At 41.2% G+C, this 19,192-nt stretch overlaps 1 protein-coding gene across 4 annotated transcripts in view; it reads right to left on the reverse strand.

Moving 5' to 3' along the window:
* KIRREL3 (kirre like nephrin family adhesion molecule 3) overlaps nucleotides 1-19,192 on the reverse strand; it is a 726,740-nt gene that overhangs the window by 17,073 nt on the left and 690,475 nt on the right. For all 4 annotated transcript variants that reach the window (XM_087970026.1, XM_087970028.1, XM_087970027.1 and 1 more), the window contains one exon: nucleotides 12,884-12,993. In XM_087970026.1, coding sequence (XP_087826152.1) covers nucleotides 12,884-12,993 — 110 coding nt within the window. The remainder of the gene's footprint in view (nucleotides 1-12,883; nucleotides 12,994-19,192) is intronic.

The following is a 19,192-nucleotide window of genomic DNA, read 5'->3' on the forward strand; positions in this document are numbered from 1 at the left end:
AGTCAGAACTGAAGAAGCTTCTTGGATGAGAAGCAAAACATCTTCAAGAAAAAATACAGGAAGCCCAGTTGCCTTTTTAAAAAAGCACCTTTGGGGCAACCATGACCTGGATGATTGAGAATTTCCACAGACATAATTGCCCATGGAGTCATCCTACAAATACTAAATAATTCGATCCTATCCATTCTTCCCCTTCTGGGCAGTTGGACTAAATGTAAATTATTCTCTACCCATCACTGCAAAATCATTACAGATACCCCATTGTATTTCCAATAGAGATACTTATTTATATCCACTTCCAGAAGGTTTAAGTCTATGAATGTGTTCAGTAGCATCTGCTAGGCAGACCAGCCTTCCTCAAAATGTGGACTTCCCAATATGAGAAAAAATGTTCCAAGGTGATTTCAAGAACTGGCATGTAAGACTCATAAATAATGGAGAGGCCAGCAATGACAAAAGCAGAGAGAGAGAGGGGAAAAAACAGAGTTAATTTACTTTAACTATACAAGAATATTAGAGAGAGTGTTTGTAAGGTCATTGACAAAAGCAGCAAAGGATGAAATTAATTACAGCTCTAAAATCAATGTGGTCTTGAATGGAGGATTTATTTAAAAATCTTTGACAGAATAAAACAAAGACAAACAATAGTTTTAAAAGGGGCAAAACACATATTTGGTGTTCGTGTTGTGTGCATAAGTACACATATACAAGCAGGCTTCACATTGGGCTATCGAGTCTAGCTTTGTGGCAACAAGAGATGGAAATGTGCATAGAAGTTAAAATAAGACAATCAAGGTTTTTAGAAGCTGGATTTTGTGCCTGAATGTCTGTACGGAATTGTAAAATATGCACCAGGTGTTAAAGAATAACAGAATAACAGAGTTGGAAGGGACCTTGGAGGTCTTCTAGTCCAACCCCCCCTGCTCAAGCAAGAAATCCTATAGCATTTCAGACAAATGGTTGTCCAATCACTTCTTAAAAATCTCCAGGGTTGGAGCATCCACAACTACTGGAGGCAAGTTGTTCCACAGATTAATCGTTAACTGTCAGGAAATTTCTCCTTAGTTCTAAGTTGCTTCTCTCCTTGACTAGTTTCCATTCATTGCTTCTTGTCCTGCCTTCAGAAGAATAGATTGACTCCCTCTTCTTTGTGGCAGTCCCTTAGACTTTGGAACACTGAAGAGAACACCAGAGTTTGGAAGGGACCTTGGAGGTCTTCTAGTCCAACTCCCTGAACAATCAGGAAACCCTACCATTCTGGTCAAATCGTTGTCCAATCTCTTCTGAAAAATCTCCAGTGATGGACCACCCACAACTTTTGAAAGCAAACCTTCCCACTAGTTAATTGTCCTCACTGTCAAGAAATTTCTCCTTAGTTCTAGGTTGCTTCTCTCCCTAATTAGCTTCCATCCATTGCTTCTTGTCCTGCCTTCAGGGGCTTTGGAGGACAGATTGATCCCCTCTACTTTGTGGCAGCCCCTTAGATACTGGATCCATGCTATCATGTCAGGGGTGGGATTCCATTTTTTTTTACTACCGGTTCAGTGGGCGTGGTGTGGAGGGCATGGCTTAGTGTGTATGGCAGGGGAAGGATCCTGTAAAATCCCATTCCCTCCCAACCCCACTAGCCTGCTTTCCAGCTCTGTTCTCCTGTGCAGGGCAACCAAAGAAGACCCAGCTGATCAGCCGGGACTCGGGAGGCAGAGAATAGATGGGGGTGGGGCCAGTCAGAGGTGGGATTTGCCGGTTCTCCAAATTACCCAAAATTTACCCTACTGGTTCTCCAGAATTGGTCAGTTGAATATACCACCTCTGTATCATATCACCCCTAGTCCTGTTCCTCATCATATTCTTAACTGGGTCAACAGGGGAAAAAATAGTATCTCATATAAATGCTGTAGAATAATCTAGATAACAATTGGTAATAGTTTGAATCTAAGAGAACCTCAAGACCATTTCAGGTTCCACCAGTTAACCACGTTCAGCATGCTAGCTCTTCATTTCCAAAAACTGAGAACAAATTTTGGAACAATGCTCTGAAAATGGAACTTCTTGGTGGGAGAGAGGGGTGGGTGGGAAAAGTTGAAGAAGAGGTAGGGTGAATTGAAACCTCCTTCCAAATTTCATCTGTGTTGCAGATTTCAAAGGGGCCACGGAGGTTTATTTTCACTTTTTTTTTTAATTCACCTCTCCTCTCCTCTCCTCTCCTCTCCTCTCCTCTCCTCTCCTCTCCTCTCCTCTAAACAGCCAGTCTGCAACAAGCTCCTATGATTCTTTGCAGGGCCTGGGAGGGCAGAAAAGATTGCCACTACTCAATAGACCAGGTCACTTGGAATCATATTCTGCAGGTGCCCGAGGTGGAGTTGAATGCTTGAGAAAAATAATTGCACAGCCACAACGTTCCAATATTACTTTACACATTCCAAGAAGCCAAATCTCTATCCCAAGGCTTTCAGATATAGAAATAAGACACACAATTTTCACCTGACCGGAAGGTGCTTTCTACTTTCTTTAGCTGAATTTGTTCTTTGTTGTTTCCATTTAAGTAGGGTCGCTAAAGATGGGACTGGCTGAGTTTACACAACTAGGTCAGTCACAAGAGTTAGTCAACGTGTCCATCTAACATGCTATGTTTGATTAGCATTTCCTTGGTTTGTTTTGAGGAGTTTTGACATTACTTAGTGTCTTGTACAACCCACCGTAACCTGGTTCATTTATTGTTCAGTTTATTATGTGAAGCCAGAAAATGGGCTACAAGAATCAAGCCACCCAGAGTCACTGTAATTAGTGAGATGGGTGATATAGAAAACAAACAAGCAAACAAATAATAAAGATTAGGCAAAAGGACTAGAAAAACTCCAAAGTTCTTTCCAAATCTGTTATTTTGTTATTCTGTTATGTACTACTCTTTTGAATGTGCTGCTCTTCCAAAATCTTCTCTAAGTACCCCTCTATGCAATTATAAGGATTTTTAAGACTGTAAATAAAAATATAGCAATAAAATAAGGAAGGGTAAGACAGAGAAAATATGACCTATGTCAGAACTGGGCAACCTATAGGGTAATGCGAACTTCTAAGTGAACTAAACCATTAATTAGGAAGAGCCATAGAGAATTATGCTGGTTGCAGAACTGCGGAGTGGGATGAGTATGTAATATTTTTGCCTCCAAAGAGAAAGAGAAATCCCGGTGGAAGTCAATCAGTAGTGGAAAATGTTTAAGTGAAGTTTTCTAGGGGAGAAAGGAAACATTAGCAGTTGGATAACCCACTGTGTTGGGAAGCAGAAAATTGCACAGCACAAACCCGATTGCTTTTTTGATGGAATTGCAAAATTAGTGGTTCAAAGAGGTGCAGTGGTTTTAATGCCTTTAGATTTCAGATTTGATGGCAACTTGCAAAATCTGGGTAGGTATAATTTGGGCTGGCTTGGAGGTGAGCCCAGGTGCATGGCCTGAGTAGCATCTGATGTGCAAGAGGAAAGAACAGTGACGTTGGAAAATGATTTCTCACGGATGCTATGATGGCTTATATTCTGTGTCCTATTTAACATCTGCATAGATGATTGCAATGTGACAGACCTCCACATGTTAATTGTCTTCTCAGCTGATATTAAACACCAAAATGGCAGAGTGGTAATTCAAAGGGACAGGAAGGTGTTAGAAATAGAAAGGCTGCCTATTACAAGACTTGTTTGAAAATAGTCAGGAAGAAAGGAGGAAAAGTATTTTGAGGTTCATTGTTTCCTAGATAGAAAAAAAAAGAATGTGAAGAAAAGTGATGTGGGCAGAAATGGGTACATTGACAGACCTCAGCATTGCTTTCTCTGTGTGACGTTTTGATTTCATTGGACAACTGGACTGTTGTTCTTGGAATGGAGTGAAATTTGCTGAGCAAATGCTATATATTAAGAAGAGAAGGGACATTCTGTAATGTTAGCATGATGCTTGGCTTAGATTTAAAAGCCTTCTCCAGACAATCGGTTCAGCTTCCTGGCAAGAGCAGCTTGTTACTCTATTTCAACATATTGTAAGACAGGGGTCTCCAACCTTGGCAACTTTAAGCCTGGAGGACTTCAACTCCCAGAATTCCCCAGCCAGCTGGCTGGGGAATTCTGGGAGTTGAAGTCCTCCAGGCTTAAAGTTGCCAAGGTTGGAGACCCCTGTTGTAAGACAAGAGAGAGAGAGAGAGAGAGAGAGAGAGAAGGAGGGATGGAGGGGAAGGGGAAGGAGGGAGAGAAGGGAGTTAAGAAGGAAGAAAGGAAGGGAGAAAGTCAAAAAGGTGTGTGTGTGACAGAGATTGTGAGAAAGGGAAGGGGAAGGGAGGTGGAAGGAGGGAAAGGGGAAAGGGGAAGAGGAAAGGAGAGAGAGAGAGAAGTAGGGAGGGAGAGAGGAAGGAAGAATAGGAGTAGATATGATCCTTATTATTTGATGGCCTTGGCAATGCCTTCTTCAACCTACAAGAGATAATTCCCAAAAGAAAATGGGCTTCAAAAATAATAATAATAAAAGAATAATAATCCCAATTCCTCTATCCTTGCTATATCTAAACAAAGCCCTAACTGGAGCAATCTCTTGGTAGAATGATTTCTGCCATGTTGTCTTTTACATTAGTATTCTCCTTCCAAAGGTTCAGAATAGCTGATGCACTATCCCAATTTAATTCTCACATTCGTTCTGCAGTGCAGTGTGCATTAGACAGAGAAAATACCAAGTGGCCCTAAGTCTTCCCAAGAAATTTCATTCCTGAGCAGGGAATTGAGCTGGAGAAGGTTTCAATAACTAATCCACTGTATTCTGCACTTTCTGATTCCCACACGTATGGAAACTCTGGCCCTTTAGTTGTGTAGTTCTAGACATGTTCTGCTAAACACACAGATATTAAATGATGCGGCAGCATTTTTCAATTTGCAAAGGGATTCTAGGCATTGATGGCAAAAGTTATATAAGGTCCTTAAAAACTGAATGCATGGAAGTTTAAAAGAAAACAGATTTCATGTGGGAATGTCAAGACTTGGTTCTGTCTCTGTCTCCATTTCTACATCTCTCTCTCTTTCTCACCATTACAAAGTTGGTAGGTTGTAACTGTATGCTTGGCAAACAACTTACCATAATGTAAAGAAGATAATACTTCTTGTGGGGAGACTTTTTGACCATATTTTGTATTTGAAGTTCAGGAAAAAAGAACCACACTATCTGTCAAAATGAATGCGTATTTTTGGACCAGGAATTATTTTTATGCTTATCCTAACAACATCATATTCCCCAGGGAACATCTCATTGAGTAGAAGCTAAAAATGACTCAAGCTGAAAAGATGCAGTACTCCCAGATATCTAAAGCTTTTCCACTGTTTAAATGGATAAGCACCACAATGATTAAAATTGCAGTCCTGCGTAGTCTCATCTAGAAGTAAGCTCTTAAATGCAGTAGGGCTTACTACTGGGATAAATTATGCTGGATTTCACTGCAAATCTTCATTTAAAAGAAACCATAGGAAAGTATAGTGAAAAATCATATGCTTTGAAAGGTAGTGAGCCGTTGCTTATGTAAACAAACAAAAAAGTTTGAGTTGACTCTGAGATCAAGAAAGTTAAAAAAAGGTTTTGGTATGATAATAGATACATGTTAGAAACTTTATCAGAAGAATGGGATTTCATGAGGAACTAGTATAGAACAAAGAGGTGGAAAGAAAAACAGCATATTTTACAGTAAGTAGCTGCATATATTACACTGTCAAATATAAGACTTGAAAACTAATAAAGGTTCTAGGAGGTGCTCAAGCTTGGAGTTTCATTCAAGTTAAGTTTGGACCTTGCTGGGCTCAAGGTAAAGTGATCAATCAGCCTGATAAATGCCTCTGAGTAGATGCAAGGGGGTAAAGGGAGTCAGTCAGGATGGTAAAAACATGTAAATGGTGTTAAATGCCAAAATGAACTTAAATTGGTTACATTAGTGAGTAGTGAGAGAGGTTTCAATGACCATCTGATCCGTTATTAGTAAGAGTTCACTTGGTCTGAAATTAACTGAATTTCAGAACCCCGGAGAGCTCCAACTGCACAGACTGCAACTCTATTACACCATTGTCCCCCCTCCAACACGTGAGATTTAAAAGAGAAAAAGACAAATTAATCACTTCCCTAACCTAAAATCTTTTCAACAATCCCATGTATCATTGGGAAAGCACAGTGGAGGAGAAATTGCACAGCTCTGCAGGAAGAATCAATTCCAGGAAGATGTCTATGGAAATTCTGGTTCAAGATTCATAGTCGGGGGGGATGAAAATTTGGCCTTGGAAGTGGGGAAGGATAATTGAACAGCAAAGGGAGGAGTTTCAGAAAAGATTACTTCCTCCTGAGAAAATCAAAATGGCTTGACTTTGTTCAGTACATGAAGGATAGAGAACTTTGATAGGTTTTCAAGCTTCTGTTATTCCACCTTACTACAATAAACATCCTTCCTGTAATTCCTGCATATCTTGTTTCTTGGCCATTTCTACCTCAAGTGATACACACAAGTTTTCAACATAAAGTTTAGTTTTGCATCAGACTCCTGATTTTACTTCTCAGCTGATAATATAACTATTCTTGACTCAGCTGTCTGTGGATTCCTCTCCTCTATGTTGGCTTTGTTTAGGGCAGTGGTTCACAACTTTGGCGAGTTTAAAATGTCTGGACTTCAGTTCCAAGAATTCTACCCCAAACTGTTTCTGAATAAAAACATTAACCTCACAGTGGAGTTGGTAGATAGTGTAGGCATAAAGCTGAAGAAGCTGTAAGCAACAGACAAGGATCACATTTCAAAACAAAGTGAAAATGTAAGCCAAAAGCAAAGTACACCGAGTAATATCTTTGAGAAACACCAGTCTGATCAGGAGATGTTTATATCAAGATGTTGCTTCTGCATTGTTGTATTAAAACTGAAAACTTATAAAGTCAGAGATATGCTGGCACTTAGTTCATACTCCAACCGTTAATTATGGAAAAATTAAGAATAAGCATGATTGCAAACAGATTTTACTCCTAAGGAACTGCCTTCTCCTAATAGGACCTATTCTTCAGTATGCACAATGACTTTGGGTCTCCACCCACAGAATAGCTTGGTGGAAATTCATCCAGTCTTTATCTGAGAATCTCAATATCAGAGAATGAAGGTTTCTAAGACTTTTGAGTCTCCTTTTTTTTTTTTTTCCAGGCAAGGGAGAATGAGAACAAAGATCATCCTGGGCTTTAGTTTCATCCTGTTGTATGACAGTCCTTGAGTTTCATTTAGTTGCTCATGGATGATGCTATCTATTCGGCATTGCTTGGACATGTGTGCTGGGTTTGAAATGATTCCAACAGAAAAAAAGTAGAAAGGCATGAAAGGGTGCTACATATTAGCTCTAGTAAGAAGCATTTGGGTTAGTGGGACCTGGTTTCCAGCAACCATTCCTTATATGTTTTCAGGGACTGGAGGGTAAAACATATAAAGAACAGTTGCTGGAATTGGGTATGCCTATTTAATGAAAAGAAGAACTAGGGGAGACATGATAGTAGCATTCCAATATCTCAGGGGCTGCCACAAAGAAGAGGCAGTCAATCTATTCTCCAAAGCCCCTGAAGGCAGGACAAGAAGCAATGGGTGGAAACTAATCAAGGAGAGAAGCAATCTGGAATTAAGGAGAAATTTCCTGACAGTTAGAACAATTCATCAGTGGAACAATTTGCCTCCAGAAGTTGTGAATGCTCCAAAGTTGGAAGTTTTTAAGAAGAGATTGGACACCATTTGTCTGAAATAAAACAGGGTTTCCTGGTTGAGCAAGGGGTTGGACTAGAAGACCTCTAAGGTCCCTTCCAACTCTGTTATTCTAATTCTAATTCTGGGATAAGAGATCTCTCTCCCTCATCCCCTCTTTCAATACCTGGACCAAGGAAGTCTTAGTATTAACAATGAATAAGGTGGGAAAAAATTCTGGACAGCTTCTACATCCAAGTATGAGCATTCACAGCCATGGATATTTCAAAGGAGATTTTTTATTTTATTATACAATGCCTCCTGCTGTCAAATAGGCAACATTCATTTGTAAAACTCGGGGTGGGGGTGGGGGGAAGGAATGCACGGCTCAGAGAGTTGCTCTGCAAAGCCTGTATTCCTTCCACCATCACCACTACCAAGCACAGCAAGTTGCCAGCTGAACATAGCAATGATTGCTGGCATGATAAGGAAGCTCATTTTTAACATCTTAAGTTGCCAACTTTGACAGGTGGCTGCTGTGGAAATTTGGCAGAAGTCCAAGAAGGAAGAATCAATGTGGAGTTAGACCAAAGGAGATAGGACAACAGTTGGTTTCTGCCACATCTCCAGATTCCTTTTCTCTTTGCACAGCAGGCTGGTTGACTTCCATCACACTCTCAGGGCTGTTTGCAGTCCTGCCAGGGATTCATTGCAGCTCATATGTTAATGAAATCAAATCCAAATCTGTCATCTCATTGACAAATTTCTTCCTAATAATTCTTATTAGGATGTTATTTGAATGTGCCCAGGCTGGACCTGTTATTGCTAGAGGTAGGATGATATGCTTAGTGTTGCATGCAATGAGAAGGAAAGATACAGAGTCTTTTTAATCATGAGAAGGGAAGTCTTCATTAGCTTCTCCTGCCTGGAGCAAGGATTGCAAAGAGAGAGAAAGAAAGAGAGAGAGAGATGGCACTAAGTAGGAATGAATGACTTATTTTGTTAAGCATGCTGGAGAAAGTACAGGCTGGAACCCTTCTGGGGTGTTAGACAACCTATTGTCAGGTCAACTTATTTTTCAGAGCACCAGAAGGCAGGACAGGAAGCAACGGATGGAAACTAATCAAGGAGAGAAGCAACCTGGAATTGCGGAGAAACTTCCTAGCAGTGAGGACAATTAACCAGTGGAACAGCTTCCCACCAGAAGTTTTGGATGCTTCATCACTGGAGGTTTTTAAGAAGAGACTGGACAGCCACTTATCTGAAATAGCATGGATCTCCTGCTTGAGCATGGGGTTAAACTACAAGACCTCTAAGGTCCCTTCTAGCTTTATTCTGATTCGATGCAAAGATATTGCCCTTGCCCTTTTCGCACTGAAAGTCTTTATAACTTGATATATTCATTTTATTTCCAATGAAAAGGAAGGTTCCTGGCCAGTGTCAAATGGAACTAAAAAAGCTTTGGGAAGTTGTTGGATCTCTTTGTGTGATTTTAGATGCTGCTGTCTTAACATATCTGGATAAAACTGGTTTAAGATGTAACAATGTGTGTGTTGGTGTTAATTACCCAGAGTCACTTAGGTGAGATGGACAGTGTAGAAATTTAATAAATAAACAACCATCCATTGGGATTACTGGATATTGCGGTAGAGAAAGGAAGAAAAAGATGACTTGTGGCTTCACGAGTCTTGATAAATGGAAGATTGGAAACCAGTTTATTACCAAGTCAGACTGTTGTTTCATTTATCCCTGAGTTGTCCATTCTGGTAGAAGTTAGGTGAAGGAGCTGAAGATTGGACTGAGAATGTTCTACATGCGAAACATGTGCTCCCTCATTGCACCACGGGAGAGTTATAAATAAAACAAATTATTTAAATTTAAATGCGAAGTTGGGCTCAGATTGAAAGGTAGTAAATTGGGAATGTATCATACCAGAATTAATAAAGGAGTATATAAAACACTACAGTCATAAAATAAGCTATTTTATGAAACTTTAAGTTGGCTATTTAAACTCTGGTAAGCCTGGTATTGGTATCCATTTGGATTTTAGCTTTGAGAAGCACAAAATCCAGCTGTGTGATTCTTCTTCTTACTAAGAGTTTTGAAATGCAAAACAAAAGGATGGTTTAGAATTTGGTGGAGCAACTGAGAGAGAGAATTATAATCGATGGAGAGCTCCTTATTCTGCTTTCAAATACATTTCAAGAATTAGGATTGCATATCTGTATCATTTCAAATCAATTTTCCCCAAGCTATGAGGATTCCCTCTCAAACTGGGTCTTTCCTTGGCCACCTTTCCAACCAAAATGAATAAATATCAATTTGTTTATTAAATATTTATGTCGCCTATCTCTCCTATAAGCAATAAGAATCAATAAGAGAGCAAGTTTGGTCTAATGGTTAAGGCAGCAGACTAGAAAGTGGGAGACTGTGAGTAAGTCCCATCTTAGACAGGACATCTAGCTTGGTGATCTTGAGCCAATCACCAGGAGATCACCAGGAGATGGGAATCTAGTCCGTGAAAGCCAGTTGAAAGTTCTAGTCCTACCTTACCCATGAAAGCTGGTTGAAAGACTTTGAGCCAATCACCAGGAGACGGTGAGTTCTAGTCCTGTCTTACCCATGAAAGCCGGTTGAAAGACTTTGAGCCAATCACCAGGAGACGGTGAGTTCTAGTCTTGTCTTACCCATGAAAGCCGGTTGAAAGACTTTGAGCCAATCACCAGGAGATGGTGAGTTCTAGTGTCATCTTAGCCATTGGGCCAGTCACTCTCTCTCAGCCCAACTCATCTCACAGGGTTTTTGTTGTAAGAAAAATAGGAGGAGGAAGTTGTGTTGGATATGTTCACCTTCTTGAATTATTTTGCAAAAATGATAAAGGTGGGATACACAATAATAAATAAATAGAATAATAAATATAAATAAAAGATGGTTGAGAAATTGAATCGATAATAGAGGTGTGCCTACAGGAATGGAGAGAAAAACCAAACATGCTTAAAACATGCTTTCTTCTTCTCCTTCTCTTTTGCTTTTCTACTCTCTGCTTATAGCTGGACAGTTTTACTGTGGATGTCTTATATTAGTCATTTATAATGTAGCCCCAGCCCGGGACAAAGCAAATCTGGCATTGGAATGCAGAACGCCAAATGGTAGGAAGAATAGGAAAATTGTTCCTTGTAGCTTCAAGTCTTGGCAAGTATTTTGGTTTGGATTCAGTTTTTAACCCAACTTTTTTTTAAACACCCCCACTAGCAGTGCCCATTATTGTATAAATACATTTATGCTATAGCTGTTCAACAGAAGAACTTCCTGACATATCTGGAGTAGAGAGCAAGCAATGGAGCATCACAAACTGATAGGCAGAGGTCTCTGCTCTTGTTTTCTGTGACATACTTTTATTTATATTTTATTTGCTAAATTTATTCACTGCCTATCTGTACTGTCTAGGCAGCTTACGATAAAAAGGAAGAAGTGAAAAGATGGTAAACAGAACAGAAATAACAGAGCAATAGCACGGACAATGAAAAAGAATGCAACAAGAATACATCAATACGATAACCAAAAAAAGATGGATAACCAAAAAAGTGGAGAAGAAGGGGGGAGAAGTGGATTCTGCCATCAGTCCAGCAGTCACCTCCAACATGGAACTCCCCCCACTTGAATCCCAGCCCAACCGGCAGAGCCTAGTCTTTAGGCTTGATCATATTTTTATTTACACTATATTTTTAATCTATGACATCATTGGTTTCCATAGCAAACATGGTAGATTAGCTATTTGACATACTTAGCAGTTTGAGGGCTGAGTAGCAAATTCCTTGAATGAGTCAACTCTCCCCATGACCCAGTCTAGGTCTACTAATCTTTATAATAGAACAGTGTCCTTTGGGCCAGAGGATGGAAATTAACTATGGAAAAACAAGATGGGAGCTCCATTTTAAGGAGTGAGTGTCATAAGGAAAACATTATTTTAGTTAAAGCAGAGTGATATTCATACTCTCCAGTCAGGGGTCCCCAATCCCTGGGCCGAGGACCAGTACCGGGTTGCAGCATCCCAGAAACTGGGCCATGCAAACAAGCAGCTTTATCTGTGGGATGCAGTCAGCACACAAAACCATGCTCCCTCCAGTCCACAGGAAAGCCTTTCTCCAAGATTGGGGGCTGCTGCATTAAGTATCTTCTCTCTCTGGATATTCTAAAAATTACAATTTTGGGAAGCTGAAGTTCAAATGGCCACCAAATGAGAAGAGAGGACTCACTGGAAAAGACCTCGATGTTGGGAATACTGAAGGCAAAAGGAGAAGGGAACAGCAGAGGATGAGATGATTAGAGACAGTGTGATTGATGCAATGAACTTGAATTTGGGAAAACTCTGGAGATGATGGAGGATGGGAGGCACCTGATATGCTATGGTCCATGGGGTTGCAAAGAGTTGGACATGACTTAGTGACTGACCAACAACAAAAAACACTTTTTGGAGGTTTGGGGAGGGCAGAGGTGGGTGCCATCGGTGGCATTCCGTGATCTCAGCATCTCATGTTTTGCACTGCAAAGAGGTAGCAAAATTGTTGAACTGTAACTCAAGGTGAATTGTCCATTTCGATCAGAAGCATCTTTTGTTTTTTTTACTGCTATGGGAGATACCATTAGAGATAGCCCCAGGCATTCAACTATCCTGAATGATCTCTGAGAGATAGTTGGAATTGTGTGTAATTTCAGGTCACCCAACTCTGCTTGAAGCTCTAGTGGGTTTGACAGTAATGAGCTGACCAGTAAACTTTCCCAGTTGAAAGTCTTGGTGTGGACATCCATCTTGCAACCGAACATGCATCTCAGTTGTTCGTGCTTAAATAAATGAGGGTGGTGACAAGTCATGCACTGCTCAACATCCTTTGGGTCATGTCAATTTCTCCATCAAGGAGTAGGAAACCTTACTTTTCATCAGAGCCTGCAGGCTATTTGCCAAACAGCAATAGTCAATCCTTCCTGTTTCTCTTGTCTGCATTAATAAAGTTGCACTCTGTGATTTTAACAGCTCTGAATGATGTGTTAAATTTTGAAACAGCATACCTCTCTGTCATAGGCTTTCATACACTAAAAAACATATGCCTCCACTCATTATTGTTGCGAGTGAGGGATAGCAATGGATTAAGGGAAGCCAGAAATGAATCCTTACCATTAACTGCTTGATTGCTGGGTGTTCTTCACTTTCTCTGCTTGAGGCAGATTCTTTGTGAACAATCTCAACTCGGATATCATTCTTGGCTGAAACGACTCCTTTCAGATCTAAGCAAAAGAATAAAGAATTGACCGTTAGTAAAAATAACAGGAATGCTCACTGATCCAGAGATCTGACCAACAATTAGGGTTCCCCCCCCCAAGAATGCTTTATACAGAGGCACCTTGGTACTCAACTGCTTTGAAACTCATCTAATTTGGTACTCAATGCATTTTGATGTGAGAACTTTGTCCTGGTATTCATCGTTTGTTTAGTACTAAACACCCAAGCTAAAATTTGTCAGTGTTGGCTGCTTGTGACCCTACTACATTATTCCTTATGAGAAAAATTTGTTTGATATTGATGGTTTCTGGTTCTCATCGCACTTCCTAGAACCAAGTAAGGATGAGTATCAAGGTGCCACTATATATCCTTATCTTCCTGGAACCTCAGAAAGTACATGAAGGAATCTTCTAGGATATTCATTAGATGTATACAAGACACAGGGTTGCTGCTATTTATTATTATTCGACTTTCATTGGATAGTATTGAGAGGGTTTGAAACTTAAATCTTCTGAAACTTAGCATTTAACTCTGCTTACAATGACCTAGGATTGTGAGCCAGATGTCCAGACATATGGAAGGTCACCATTGATACCAGAAGAGCCTTTCCATGCTACAGATGTCCTAACATAATCCTCCTTTCCTAGTCAGCAGAATTAAAACACTGGAAATCCGTGAACTGAACATTCTCTTTGGTAAATGAACTATCACATCATCTAAGTAATAAACCCCACGAACACACAAGTAGGTTTTTGGATCTTTTCCAAGGGATCAGCCTTAGAAGAGGAAGAGAGGGGGCTGTTTTTACACACAGTGGAGTCCAGAGAAGGGCAGTGAGATTTAGAGACCTGTTTCTTCTTCACCTCCCCACCCCAGGATCCCGAGTCATCTAGTAATCTTTGAAGAGACTTATTTTGAAAAATTAAACCCAAGATAACAAGCAGCAGGCTTGAGAGGAAAGGAAACACTTTCCTCTATGCATACCTAAGATTAAAAGACTGACAGGAAGTACGGTAAGTCTAAAGAGCCACAAGCTTTGAAAAAAACATTGAAGAGGCGGGCTGCTATTTATAATTGGCCCTTGAATAAACATATTAAAAGGGAGATTATTTATTGATTGATTTATGTCCTGCCTTTCCAATAAATAGTCCTGGAATTAGTTTGCAATAAATAAATAAAGCTCACCCAAACAAAAATCCCCTGGTAAAACCTCCCCAGTAAAGCCAAATTTGACACCTAGCAAAGATCTACCTAACATTAAAATGCATTTATTTGACCACTTGGAGCAGATAAAAATCAAATCATTTTTGGGGGTCAAACACAACTCTTTCCCCTACAATCATTAATCCCACAAAGTTTTGGAAGAATTTTAAACAGTTAGAATGATATAAAACCCATACAGAAGGATAGTCTTTATGACTCTTAATGTAAGCAAGATAAATCAAATAGTGTCAGGTGTGAACAACCAGATTCACCCATAAATAATTCAATTAGCTGATTTATTGCTCATGCCTATACACATAAATCTTCTCAAAGTGATGGCTTGCACCTGGGTAAAACTAGATAAGGTTCAATGGCATTCAAGAGGGGCCAGATTTCACCTTCTTGTGCCTATATGAGGACTTCAGATTAGATCCCTGTTTGACTCCTCCCCCTGGCTCTGCCGGTCTCTCTCTAACATTGGATTTTCTGTCCAGGAGATGTCAGAAAACATATTTTTATGAGGTTAAGTCAAGCACTCAAGATGTGTTGTGATTCAAGTTGGCAGTCGAGTCAGATGAGTCAGAGGAGATGGAGGGGCTGCCTTGGTCTCCATCAAACCTTGCAGAAGGCTCTGAGGAGCAGGAGGTCTCAGAGCCAGATGCAGAGCAGGGCCCATCTACTCACACTCAGGTGGAGAGACAGCTGTTTTGGGGCCTGAGCTGAGCAAGAGGAACATCTGGGGCCTGTCCCAGATGTGTGTATGCACAGAGAAATGTGGAGAGGAGAGGAATGCAGGACTGAAGGCCAGCTATTTAGGAAAAGAAGGAGAGGTTAACAAGCCCCTCCCTGGCTGGGATATAAGGAGGAGGGTTGTGGGAGGCGTGGTTGTTGGAGACAACCGTTCATGCTCCAGAAGAGTTCCCTCTGGCAGATTCCTTGCCAGGATTTCTTTGCCACTACCCAGGTTGGTCAGGACTCTTTGTGTAGGCATTGAAGTGCTAATTGAGGCTCCCTGTGTGAATCACCTAAGGATGTGTGACCTTGAGCATTGTCAGTGGATGCCATGGATTCCTGCCTTTCTAAATAAAAAGGGTTTTCTCCTCACGAGTAGGCTGTTGAGTGGGGCTTGTGAAGGCTGGGTCAGAACATCAGATTCCCTCCTTCCAAGGTTAGTAAAATGTGGACCCAGGTTGTTGGGGAAAATATGCTGATATTGTAGTGGTTTGCCGGCAGCCAGTGCAGACAGCAGCAGGGTGGACTGTGGGGAAGAAGGGGACCAGTTAGGAAGTCAGAGAGGACTCGGACGAGGGCCCTGTGTCTGATGCAGAGATGGGGCCAGGACCATCTGGGAGTGGGCTGCTGCCTTCGGAGCCTCAGAGTCTGGCAGCAGTGAGGCAGAGGACCAGGGGAACCTGTTCCCAATGCACGTGTGTACAGAGCTGCTAGAAGGCGAGAGCAGCTGAGACAAAAGGGATGACTTGGGAGTAAGGTTTGGAGGTGTTTGCCCCTCCTCTAAGGTATAAAGGAAGGGCAAAGGTAGAGAAACCTTTGCAGGAAGCAATGTCATTCTCTCTGTTCAGATTAAACCTTGAAGCTCTGTGTGGACTTTGTAGTTTGGCTGGTTTTTTTACAATTCATTTGGCACTCTCGTTGTTGGCTCATGAAGGCTGGGTCAGAACAAGGTGCATCAGAACCAGGGGATCCTTCACATTGAATTCAATCAGATAGTCCAATAAAAGACATTTGCAGCGTTGTTCAGATGCCATTTGAAAGTTTTTATGTTTGGATTTCCATAGTGTCAATTCAGATATTGGTTGAACCACTACTTGGAGAAACCAATTGAGATAGGATCTTGGTATGGATGTTACTCTTGAGGATTCCCCTCCCCCTTATACTCAAGTACTCTTGTATCTTTCAGTTCTCTGTCTTTAACATCTCTGGCTTGTACATGGTAAGTGGGAACACGGTCTTAAAATGGAACCCAGCTGTTGTGACCACTGGCCTTTCTTTCACCACTTTGCTGATGGTTTCTTGAAGTTTTGCTTCCTTCTTTTTCAAAAGGTCCATTGCAGTAGCATTGCTCATATATTTGTAGACAAAATGCAAACTTTGGATCAAGATGGCATTGTTCTTTTATGAATCTTGCTGACCTAACGCTTTATATGTTGATAGCAATAGCACTTAGACTTATAAACTGCTTCACAGTGCTTTCCAGCCCTCTCTAAGCAGTTTACAGAGTCAGCCTATTGGCCCCAACAATCTGTGTCCTCATTTTACCTACCTTGGAAGGATGGAAGGCTGACTCAACCTTGAGCCAGTGGGAATCAAACTCCTGGCAGTGGGCAGAGTTAGCCTCCAATACTGTATTCTAACCACTGCACCACCATGGAAGGAAGGAAGGAAGGAAGGAAGGAAGGAAGGAAGGAAGGAAGGAAGGAAGGAAGGAAGGAAGGAAGGAAGGAAGGAAGGGGAAAGGGAAAAGGGAGGGAGAGAATGAAGGGAGGGAAGGAAGCAATAGCACTTTTATATACCACTTCATAGTGCTTTCCAGCCCTCTCTAAGTGGTTTTACAGTGTCAGCCTATTGCTCCCAACAATCTGGGTCCTCATTTTGCCCACCTCGGAAGGATGGAAGGCTGACTCAACCTTGAGCCAGTGAGAATCAAACTCCTGGCAGTGGGCAGAGTTAGCCTCCAATACTGTATTCTAACCACTGCACCACCATAAAAGGAGAGAAGGAAGGAAGGAAGGAAGGAAGGAAGGAAGGAAGGAAGGAAGGAAGGAAGGAAGGAAGGAAGGAAGGAAGGAAGGAAGGAAGGAAGGAAGGAGAAAAGGGAAAAGGGAGGGAGAGAATGAAGGGAGGGAAGGAAGCAATAGCACTTTTATATACCGCTTCATAGTGCTTTCCAGCCCTCTCTAAGTGGTTTTACAGTGTCAGCCTATTGCTTCCAACAATCTGGGTCCTCATTTTGCCCACCTCGGAAGGATGGAAGACTCAACCTTGAGTCAACCTTGAGTCTGGTGAGATTTGAACTGCCAAATTGCAGGCAGCCGGCAGTCAACAGAAAGTAGCCTGCAGTACTGCATTCAAACCACTGCACCACCACGGCGCAGATAGAATCATTTGGAGCTAATACAGGTACTCCTCAACCTACAACCACAATTGAGCCCAACATTTATCTTGCTAAGTGAGACAAGTGTTAAATGAGTTTTGCCCCATTTTACCACCTTCCTTGCCACTGCAGTTTTTAATGGGCATCTGGCTTCTCCACTGACTCTGCTTGTCAGAAGTTTGCTAAGGTGGATCACTTGACCCCAGGACACTGCAACCATCATAAATATGACTCAATTGCCCAAGGGTCTGAATTTTGACCATGTGACCACAGGGGATGCTGCAATGGTGATAAGTGTGAAAAACATAAGACATAAGTCACTTTTTTCAGTGCCATTGTAACTTTGAACCATCATTAAATGAAGTGTTGTAAGTCAAGGCCTACCTGTACTTTGCCAGACAGGACCATGAAACAGCAAAGGAAGTAAAATATTGCAGATTTTTTTTAATGAGTCTGTTGGGTTAAAAATCTCAGGGGCCCCGAGTATTTCAACCAAGCAGTTATTTTAAAAAAATTCCTATCTTTTAGTTACTAATTTGGGAGCAGCAAGGTGAGAGAGAAATCCAACCTATGTCTCAAACCCAATCCTTGGGGAAATTCTTCTACACATCTGCTCAACTGAATGTGAAGGGAGAGAGTCGTGCAGGAGAATTTTCAATGAGATTGGGAGGGAAAGTCTTTTATTCTTACCAGGATCTCTTCTCCTTTGGGCATTGTAGGAGAGCTGTGTTAATCAGAAATCTAAAGGAATCTGGAACCACCTAATCACCATCTTCCGAACAACAGATTTTATGAAAAAGGTTCCAAAAGTAGAGCTCACTTCACCAGATTCTGGTAGGGTTCTCTGAGATGGGTCTATGACATTTCGCCATGGCCAATTCTCCACGGCCAACTTGCCACAGCCAACTTGCTGCAGGACAAGTCACCATGGCCATCTCACCATGGGAAAACTTGCTGCAGGACAACAGTTACACTAATATCAAAGATAATCAGTGGCAAGAATCAGTGGAACAACTTGCCTCCAGAGGTTGTGAATGCTTCAACACTGAAAGTTTTAAAGAAGAGGTTGGACATCCATTTGTCTGAAGTGGTGAAGAGTTTTCTGCCTAAGCAGGGGGTTGGACTAGAAGACCTCCAAGGTCCCTTCCAACTCTGTTATCCTATTCTATTCTATCCTATCCTATGCACCAAGACAAATTCCTTGGCCAATAAAGAATTCTATCTATCTATCTATCTATCCTATCCTATTCTAAAGACGTAGTGGAACAGAATCATTTAAGAAAGGATGCAAAAGGAAGGACAGAATGAAAGGTGAATGTCATAAAATTGAAATAAATTTTATTTATTTTAAATAATTAAATAGAATTGTTAAATTGTCCTGCAGAGAGTTGTCCCATGACAAGTTGGCTGTGGCAAGTTGTCCTGCGGTGAGTTAGCCAGGGCAAGTTGGCTATGGTGTGTTGGTTGCAGCTATGGTGTGTTGGCTTTGGCAAGTTGTTCCATTCCTCTCTGGAGATGACTCCTGGTGTCTTTTTGGAATAATCTGCTCAGGGTTGAGTTGTGAGGCTGAAGCAAGTTGGGACAAAGATAAATGAGGGAAAAGGACTACCATTGTTTTGGGGGAGGGATGACTTCTAGTTTGTCCTCAACACCAGGAGGCCACAAGAATTTACACTGAGGTTCACAAGCCACTTTCTCTCAAAGCTATACTACATTATTTCTGGGGAGAGGAGGAAATAGTTTGTCTTTGCAATACCCCCAAGCTGCAGTATCCTGGTTTGGCTTTGAAGGAGCTTAGTCTGCTCATGTAAACATTTTGCAGAACTCCCTGGCTTGTGCAAACTGCCAGCCCATTAAATATTTGTGGAAATGGGTTTAATTTAATCATT

Source organism: Notechis scutatus, chromosome 7 (genome assembly GCF_049901735.1).
Source record: "Notechis scutatus isolate UNSWTSFEM ecotype Mainland chromosome 7, rNotScu1.2, whole genome shotgun sequence".
In the NCBI taxonomy this organism is placed as follows: Eukaryota; Metazoa; Chordata; class Lepidosauria; order Squamata; family Elapidae; genus Notechis; species Notechis scutatus.